At 57.0% G+C, this 9,649-nt stretch overlaps 1 protein-coding gene across 1 annotated transcript; it reads left to right on the forward strand.

Annotated features, from left to right (window-relative positions):
- The first annotated feature begins 243 nt into the window (after positions 1-243).
- On the forward strand, positions 244-9,328 carry LOC140859254 (uncharacterized). The gene is made up of 4 exons (XM_073260945.1): positions 244-378; positions 4,067-4,309; positions 4,374-4,886; positions 9,308-9,328. Exons 1-4 carry the CDS (start codon positions 244-246, stop codon positions 9,326-9,328), a joined length of 912 nt encoding a protein of 303 aa, XP_073117046.1.
- The last annotated feature ends 321 nt before the right edge of the window (positions 9,329-9,649 follow it).

A 9,649-nucleotide genomic window follows, 5' to 3' on the forward strand; every position in this document is an offset into this window, starting at 1 on the left:
AATTAAATATATAAATTTAAAAAAAAGTAAGGAGAGAAAATGAAAACAATGATAGAAGAAGAGAAAATCGGAAATAAGATGAGATGCAATAATAGATAGAGGGGGTTAGGATTACTAATTTATAGTCATCAAATTTATTATATATAAGTTATTAATTATTTATTTTTTAAAATCATCCATCTTAATTAATCGTCGATCTCCCTCAATGAACCTCCTCCTGCAGCTCCATTGTGCATGCATAGAATGGGATGCATTTCAGGTGGTGAACGACGGTCGCTGTCTCATCCTGATTTTGCCTCCTTCGACGATGGCCACAAGGACAGATCGGTGAACAATGGTCGCTGCCCCATCTCAGCATCTTATCCTCCTCCAATGATGGTACATCCTCGTCAATAATGAGGAGGATGAGCATGAAGTTTCGAAAGCTTTCACGGGTTTTATAAGGCAGCTTCTGTGAACGAATATTGCAACATTAGTCTTGCTTAGTAGAGTTTCGGTCTCTCTATATATCTCTGTGCATGCTCTCAAATAGGGAAGCTTAGGCGATGCCACGCAGCTCCCTCTTCTTTTTCCTAAAAACCCATATGTCAATATAGAATACCACCTTTGATACTCATGCATCGCTTTACTATTATTATATATATATATATTAGAATAGAAAAAAGCTATCAAAATAGGACTCGAACATAAAAATAGGCCCAAAATTAGTTGAAAAAATAGAATTTAACCTTGAAAATGATCTCAACTAGATTCCACCCGAGTTGCCATGGCATAGATTTCAAAAAACTATATGAAAAGTATATCTTGATCGTCCCAAAATACCATCTGTTGGCGCAAAAATCCGCCTGCACCGGAGAAGCTGGAGTTGAGGAAGCCGCGGTCGCCGCCGGGACCTGCAAGGGAAGTCTAAACCGGAGGTGGGGTTGCTCCGGCAAGACCCTCCGACGCTCAAGTCAGTTCTCTGCCTCAACAAGAATGGAGTGCTCGAACGGAGAATTTAGCAGAGTTTTGAGATAAGGCAAAAGAGCTTAAAGAATAACGTATCTGAGTCCCCCCTTTTATAGGCGGGGGAGGCAACGGACTGACGGCGACGGGTGTAACCGCCTGGTAGTGGGCCGCCCACGGTCAGGGGAATTGATTGCGAAAGATAATGGAGCAGACACGTGGGCATCACCTCGACTCGCCACGTGGAATCCGTTATGAAGGGTGGAGCGGCGTCCATCGTCAGGAGAATCGCATGGTATCCGTCGCAGGAGGTGGAGCAGGTTCGTGGTCGTTACTGTGGCCTGCCAGGGGGATAATGGAGCTGTGCGGAGTACGCTACAGGAAGTGGAGCAGGGCGGCTATGGCAGCTGCGGCTTGTCAGGGAATGATGATACTGCGTGGAGTCCGCCACAGGAGGTGGAGCAGGGTCGTGGCCGTTTTGAGGGCCTGTCAGGGGGCGTGGATCTGTCGATTGAAGCTCGGCAATGGTCGAAACTGTCGTCGGTGGAGCCCGGCTCCCGTAGGAGTCCGGACGGAGCTGCGCTGATGTCGTCGGCGGAGTCCGGCTTCCGTAGGAGTCCGGCTTCCGTAGGAGTCCGGGCGGAGCTGCGCTGCAAACAAAGTCAAGGGTGAAGTCCGACTCTGATAGGAGTCCGGATTGAGCTTACCAGCAATTGATATTGGGAGCGGAGCCCGGCTCCCGTAGGAGTCCGGGCAGAGCTGTTTTGATGTTGGCGGCGGAGCCCGGCTCCCGTAGGAGTCCGGTCGGAGCTGCACTTGCTGATGGCGGTGGAGCCCGGCTCCCGTAGGAGTCCGGGCGGAAATGCACTTGCTGATGGCGGCGGAGCCTGGCTCCCGTAGGAGTCCGGGCGGAGCTGCGCTGATGCCGTCGGCGGAGCCCGGCTCCCGTAGGAGTCCGGGCGGAGCTGCGCTGCAAGCAAAGTCAAGGGTGAAGTCCGGCTCTGATAGGAGTCCGGATTGAGCTTACCAGCAATTGATATTGGGAGCGGAGCCCGGCTCCCGTAGGAGTCCGGGCAGAGCTGTTTTGATGTTGGCGGCGGAGCCCGGCTCCCGTAGGAGTCCGGGCGGAGCTGCACTTGCTGATGGCGGTGGAGCCCGGCTCCCGTAGGAGTCCGGGCGGAGCTGCACTTGCTGATGGCGGCGGAGCCTGGCTCCCGTAGGAGTCCGGACGGAGCTGCACTTGCTGATGGTGGAGGAGCCCGGCTCCCGTAGGAGTCAGGGCGGAGCTGCACTTGCTGATGGTGGTTCCGCCGTGGGTTCCGGCTGTGGGTATTTTATACCCAACACCAGTCCCCCTACATCCGAGTTTTGAATTTCAAACGAAGGAAGTACACAGAAGTACAACCGGAACCATCCCTTCGAATCCCGTGCCCCGTCGCTCTCAGATATTTTGGCATTAAATGAGCGCGTGCCGGAGTCTTTTCGAATTGGGGCGGTACGAGGGGACACTTCGAAGATCCCGCAGGTACGCTGGCCTAGGTACGGCGCAATTATGGCCCTGCCAACCGCCAGCCATCTTCAGCCGTCTGCCACGGGGAGTGGGACACGTGTCGGATGCGGACTGGCCTGGGGGGATTCGAGATCATTATGGCGTCGGATCCCAGGGTCTATTTAAACCCGTCCTCCCCCCTTTCAGGCGTCCCACTCTGCTTCTGATTTCTTGCCGGCGTCTGTCATCTTCCCGAGAGTCTGCTCTAGCGAACGCCCTCTCGAGCCGTAGGCGCCTTCCGTTCCTCGCTCTCTAGGCCCCCAGAGCAAGATAGGTTAGTGCCCACCTTCTCCTTCTTACTGCTTAGGGTCCTCTCCTCCTTCCTCTTCTTTCGTGTCCTCTCCTGAGTTGACTTCCGGCGTCCCCCTCCTTTCTCGGCTTGCATTTCTAGGGCCCTTTAGGTTCTCCCGCAAAGAAAAATGTCTTCCGATTCTTCTGCCCCCGTAAGTTCTGGGAGTTCTTCTGCTTCAAACCCCCAGGCCCCTGTCTCTGCGGACGAACCCGCGTTTGGGACAGGGTCTCGCCCGGTCTTCGCACCGGGCGCTATTCCTTGTTCGTCGACTCCGGACGAACTTCTCCTGATAAGGGCTCGGTACGGGGTCCCTTCAGAGTACGATCTGGAGCTTCCTGGCCTCTCCGACCGGGCCAGCGCTCCCCCTCCTGGTCGCTTCTGTTTGTACCAGGAGGCATTCCGTGCCAGACTCCGGCTTCCGCTTCCAGCTTTTGTTGCCGCCTTCTTTCGTTTCTTAGATATTTCTCTCGCTTCTGTCGCCCCGAATTCCTTTAGGTTTTTGATAGGGTTTCTCTCCCTCTGTCACATAGCCGAGGTCCAGCCTTTCCTCTCCCTGTTCAGACATTTCTACACTTTCAAACGCCATCCTTCAGCGAAGGATTGGTGGTACTTCTCCCCCCAGTTCGGTAAGAAGGGGTTGCTGAAGGGCGCCCCTTCTTCGATTCACAACTGGAAGGGAAAATTTCTCTTCATTTACTGCCCGACCCTGGAATTGGGCCTACCCCTTGGGGGTCTCTGAGGGATTCCGTCCGCCGGGCTCCCGGCCTGGGAGAGGACGACCTTCAGGCCGCCCAGAAGCTCCTGAGTTACCCCGCTCCTTCCCTTCCAAATCTACTGAGGGAGCCGCTTCTCTTCAACATCGGCCTGAGCCCTCAAGATCCAGCAAGTATACATCTTTCCTTTTCTTGTCTTCTTCTTCCCTCTCTTCCTTTCTCTCTCCTTTTTCCTCTTTTCTCTTTCTTCTTCTTCTCTTCTTTTCTTTTTTTTTTTTTTTTTTGGACTGATTGGTGCTGCTTTTTCCTTCTTCTTTTCTTTTCCTTTTTTTTTTTTTTTTTTTTTTAGCAATGGACGCCGAAGCCACACGGATGCTCGCCAAGGCCATGAGAGCCCAGAAAAGGAAGGGCGCGACGACTTCCGGCTCGGCGAAGAGGGCCAGGGTGGAGGAGACGAGCTTGGCCGCGCCCGTCCAGGCGACCCCCGATCGACATTCCTTCGGATGCCGAGCCAGCGGCCCCCGGGCTCCCCTAGGGAGCCCACCGACTGGGGTCCCCATTCCGGAGGTCCGCCCCGCGGAGGCGCCTGCCGCGGGGAGGAGGAGAAAATCGGTGGCCCGCAGGCCGAGCAGCCACCGAGCCGCTGCAGACGAGTCCGTCTGCTCCGAGGGGGGATCGGAGAACCCCTTCAACGACAAGGCCCTAATCCGCCGGCTGCTCGATGGTTGCATCCTGTCCGATGTCGTGGAGAGGATCGACCGCGCCGATCCCGAGCAGCGGGCCTGGGACACCTTGGGGTCCTTTCTTGAGGTAAGCGGATTTTTACTTGCTCAGTTGCTCGGTCTTTGTTGTAATTCTCTATCTGTCTTTGCAGATCGGGCACCAGCTCTTCGCCTATGTTGAGGCGTCAGGCCGCATGAGAAGGGATCTTCTTCGGGCGGAGGAGCGCTGCCAAGACGAGGTTGCTCGTCTTCAAGCGAAGACGGCCGAGGTGGCCGCCCTCCGGGAGGCTCTGGAGAGAGAGAGACAAGACCGGGAAGAGGAAAGGCGAGTCCGGGAGGAGGAGAGGCGAAGTTTGGAGGAATCGGCAAGGAAGGCGGAGGCCGAAGTCGCCCATCTGGCCGAGCAAACTCCGGTTCTGGTCTCGGAGGCCAGGACCCTTGCAGTGGAGGAGTTCAAGACCTCCGCGGAGATGAGGGAGCTGAACGTCCAGTTCGGCCTGGAGGCGTTCACCAAGGGGTTCGAGCTCTGCCGAGAGAGGATGGCCAGCAGATATCCCGACCTTGATCTCGGCTTTTTGGAGGAGTCTGACGACTGGGCCGCCCCTCCGTCCGCCGCCGTCGCAGCCGCGCCCCCCGCGTCGAGCTCTCCACCTCCTGCCCCCGAGGTCTGAGACCTCCGATCTTGTATCTTTCTTTTGTCGCCATATTTCCTTCCGCTTGTCTTCAAAATTAATCAATAAAGTCAACTTCTTATTGTGGATGACCTTTCCTTCCCCCTGCTTCTTCTTTTCTGCCTTTCTTCTTGTAAAGAGTTGGTCTCTGACGTTTGCATCTTCCGATGGCAGCGTCCTGCCGAAGCACTTCCCTTGCCCCTGGGGGTCCCGCTGAAGTCAACTATCCAACGGCTAAAAAAGGAGGTCCTCCACCTGACGAAGAAGTTGAAAAAGTCAGAGGGCGAGCTCCGCCAGGCGAAAAAATGCTATTCCGAGGCCGCCGCTGAGGCCGCCCACTTCAGGAGTCTCCAAGTGAAGGCGATCATGGACTACAGCCGAGGAAGGCGAACTTTGCGAAGGAGCTCGAAGAATGCACGAAGAGCGCTAGCGACCGAACTTGGGCTCAAGAAGCCAGGATCAGCGCTCTTAAAGTGGAGCTGTCGGCTGCCAAGAGGAGGATCGACCAGCTGGAAGGGAACTCACCCCGGCTCACAGCGTGGGATGAGCAGATATGGTCACAAAAAGTTTCCGACCTCCAGAAGCAGCTTCAAGATGCCGAGATGAGCCACGATGTGCAGCGGGCCAGCTGGCGCCGACAGGTAGAGGAGCACAAGGGGAGATTCCGTCGAGCGGCGGACGAGGTAGTCCGTCTCCAGAGGAGTTGGTTACTAGGGCGCAGCTTGCTAACGCCCAAGATAACGAAGAGCTCCAAGCCCTGAGAGGCTCTGTCGAAGGGATTTCTGTCTCCCTTGGGGAGAAGACAGCTGAGCTTCAACAAGTAAAAATCCAACTGGGACTTGAGCGGAAGGCCGTCGCGGACGCAGAGGCGGAGTCCGAAGTTTTGCGGAAGTGGCATCGGGAAGCGGAGGCTGAAAGCCGGCGACTTCGTCAGGCGCTCCAGGATATGCTGCAAAAGAAGGAAGAACTAGAGGAAATGGTGGAGACCCTGAGGCAGTCCTGGTCGGGGGATGGAGGTGATCACCCTATGTTAGAGGGAGCAGGACCTCCTTAGAGTTCTTTTGTAGTTACCCCCTTTTTGTAGCTGCCCCCCCTTTTTTTCTTGTCGTTTTGTTCCTCTTTTTCTGGCCGTCCTGGCCCTGTAGTGCATATATCGAAAATAAAAAAAGGCATTTTGTGTTATCTTGTCCGCGCGTAGCATTAATATTGTCGTTCGCTGACCCTTTCTCGTTGTTTGGCCTGTTCGGCTTAGAGGTCGTCGTGGGAAAGGGCTCTTCCCTTCCATCCGATCTCGTCATGTGGCCGAGCCTCGCCATCGTTTCTAACCCTTGCTGGCGAAGTGGCGGATAGAGCCCGACTTTCTTAGGAGCCCGGGCTAAGTCTTTCTTGGGGGCGGAACCCGGCTCCCGTAGGAGTCCGGGTAAAGTTTACCGTGGCGGCGGAATCCGGCTCCCGTAGGAGTCCGGGTGAAGCTTTACCTGGCGGCGGAACCCGGCTCCCGTAGGAGTCTGGGTGGAGTTTACCTTTGCGGCGGAACCCGGCTCCCGTAGGAGTCCGGGTGGAGCTTTTCTGGCGGCGGAACCCGACTCCCGTAGGAGTCCGGGTGGAGTTTACCTTTGCGGTGGAACCCGGCTCCCGTAGGAGTCCGGGTGGAGCTTTTCTGGCGGCGGAACCCGGCTCCCGTAGGAGTCCGGGTGGAGTTTACCTTTGCGGCGGAACCCGGCTCCCGTAGGAGTCCGGGTCTTCCATTTTGCTTGAGCCGGCGCGAGGTTCTCGTTATCAGCCTGGCTTGTGGGGGCGCGTTAGGACGCTGTAAGGCCTCTCCCCCCTCCGGTCTAAAAGAATCGGGCCTTCAACTTTGCTCATGTCAGGACGAGGTTCTCCTCCTGTTCCTGACATGGCTATGGGGGCACATTAGGGCGTTGCAAGGCCTCTCCCCCCATCCGGTCTAAAAGAACCGGGCCTTTGACTTTGCTCAAGTTAGGGCGAGGTTTTCCTCCTGTCCCTAACAGGGCTGTGGGGGCACATTAGGGCGTTGTAAGGCCTCTCCCCCCATCCGGTCTAAAAGAACCGGGCCTTTGACTTTGCTCAAGTTAGGGCGAGGTTTTCCTCCTGTCCCTAACAGGACTGTGGGGGCACATTAGGGCGTTGTAAGGCCTCTCCCCCCATCCAGTCTAAAAGAACCGGGCCTTTGACTTTGCTCAAGTTAGGGCGAGGTTTTCCTCCTGTCCCTAACAGGACTGTGGGGGCACATTAGGGCGTTGTAAGGCCTCTCCCCCCATCCGGTCTAAAAGAATCGGGCCTTTGACTTTGCTCATGTCAGGACGAGGTTCTCCTCCTGTTCCTGACATGGCCGTTGTTTTTTGGAGAGGTCATATCCAGTCATAGTACATCCGCGTTAAGCAGGAGGAGTGCGTTAGCTAGAAAGAAAAGTAGATTCAAAACGAAACAGTAAGCAATACATTTACAGTTCTCCCGCTCCTCCTTGAGGCCCTCCGGCGATGGAGTCGATGGTCCCGATAGGAGGCCGGTCCCCTGGCTGCTCCTCCCTCTTCTGTGGTTCGGGCGGTGGGAGGGCTCTTGGCCGGTCTCCTCTGCCCTCAGGCCTGCGGCGGATGAATCTGTCGAGCCGACCTCGCCGGATGAGCTCCTCGATCTCGTCCTGGAGCTGGATGCACTCTTCGGTGTCGTGGCCGTGGTCGCGGTGGTAGAGGCAGAACTTGTTGGGATTGCGCTTCCCGGGGTGCGTGCGCATCCTCTCCGGCCTAGGGATCAGCTCCCTGACCTCCATCAGTACCTGGGCCTTCGAGGCGTTGAGGGGGGCGTAGCTGCGGAACTTCCTGGCGGGGAACCCCGTCGAAACCTGTTGTCCGGGCTTCTCTGCCTGCGTGCCCGGGGTGGAGTGTGGGCGCGCTTGTGCCCAGGAGGGGATCGGGAGCGAGGCCGGGCTTCCCTTGGCCTCTTCTCAACTGCGGGCTTGCCAGAATCTCCCGCCTGGCGCTCCCTCGCAGTCTCTTCATCCTTCATTTTGAAGGCCTCTTCCGCTCGGGCGTATCCTTCAGCCCGAGCCAGCAGATCAGCAAAATCCCTGGGGTACTTCTTCTCCAGGGAGTACAAGAGATCATTCTTCTGAAGGCCGCCTTTCAGGGCGGCCATGGCAACCGACTGGTCCAAGTTCCGGACCTCCAACGCCGCGATGTTGAAGCGGTTGATGTAGGCCCATATGGACTCCCCTTCCCTCTGCTTGATGTTGATGAGGGACTCCGAATCTTTTCGGGGACGTCGGCTGCTGACAAAATGGGCCACGAATTGGTGGCTCATTTGGTCGAAGGAGAAGATGATACCCGGCTTCAGTGCCGAGTACCAGTTTCTTGCTGCTCCCTTCAAAGTAGACGGGAAAGCCCGGCACAAGATGGCGTCGGGGGTACCATGAAGCAGCATCATAGTTCGGAAGGCCTCCAGGTGGTCCACTGGGTCCGACGTCCCGTCATAGCTTTCAAACTGGGGGAGCTTGAAATTCGGCGGGATCGGTTCCTGCATAATCATTTGGGAGAAGGGAGGGTCAGTGCAGATATCCTCACCGTAAGCGGGAGGCGCATGGCGGAGTTCTTCGATCCGCCGGTTCATCTCCCGGAGCCTCCGGTCCAGGAAATCCTCTCGACTTCGAGTCTCGAGGGTCCTTTGGCAGAACGGGGGCAGGGATCTCCCAGGGGTGGAGTCGTGGTCCGACTGAGGGCTCTCCACCCTTGGATTCGCCTTCTCGGGAAGGACGGGGCGGCTAGCCCAGGTGGCCCGCCCCACCGTCGGGTTCTGGCACTCTGGAGATGCCCCTTCCGGATGTGCTGACGCCTGCGACGGCTGCTGCTGCATTGCCTGTACGGCCTCGACGAGGCCCTTGACCTGCTGCGCCAGCAAGTCAAACTGCTCCGCGCCGACCGCCATCGCCGGAGGGGAGGAGGAGCTGGCTGAGAAACGGGAGGGGAGGCCGGAGCCTGAGATCTGGCCGCGGAGGCCGTGGACCGCCGGGTGGACGCCCTGCGCGGAGGCATCGGGTGTCGATCTCGCGGGGGAGGATTAGGAGTAGATGACGGAGAGATGGCCGGAGGTAGCTCCGTTGAGCGCTCCTTCAAGAACAAGGGTGCTGCGAAGGTTCAACCCCTTCCTCTAGCGCCAATCCTGTTGGTGCAAAAATTCGCCTGCGCCGGAGAAGCTGGAGTTGAGGAAGCCGCGGTCGCCGCCGGGACCTGCAAGGGAAGTCTAAACTGGAGGTGGGGTTGCTCCGGCAAGACCCTCCGACGCTCAAGTCAGTTCTCTGCCTCAACAAGAATGGGGTGCTCGAACGGAGAATTTAGCAGAGTTTTGAGATAAGGCAAAAGAGCTTAAAGAATAACGTATCTGAGTCCCCCCTTTTATAGGCGGGGGAGGCAACGGACTGACGGCGACGGGTGTAACCGCCTGGTAGTGGGCCGCCCACGGTCAGGGGAATTGATTGCGAAAGATAATGGAGCAGACACGTGGGCATCACCTCGACTCGCCACGTGGAATCCGTTATGAGCGGTGGAGCGGCGTCCGTCGTCAGGAGAATCGCATGGTATCCGTCGCAGGAGGTGGAGCAGGTTCGTGGCCGTTACTGTGGCCTGCCAGGGGGATAATGGAGCTGTGCGGAGTACGCTACAGGAAGTGGAGCAGAGCGGCTATGGCAGCTGCGGCTTGTCAGGGAATGATGATACTGTGTGGAGTCCGCCACAGGAGGTGGA

The sequence above is a fragment of the Elaeis guineensis genome, chromosome 7 (assembly GCF_000442705.2).
Source record: "Elaeis guineensis isolate ETL-2024a chromosome 7, EG11, whole genome shotgun sequence".
Taxonomy (NCBI): domain Eukaryota; kingdom Viridiplantae; phylum Streptophyta; class Magnoliopsida; order Arecales; family Arecaceae; genus Elaeis; species Elaeis guineensis.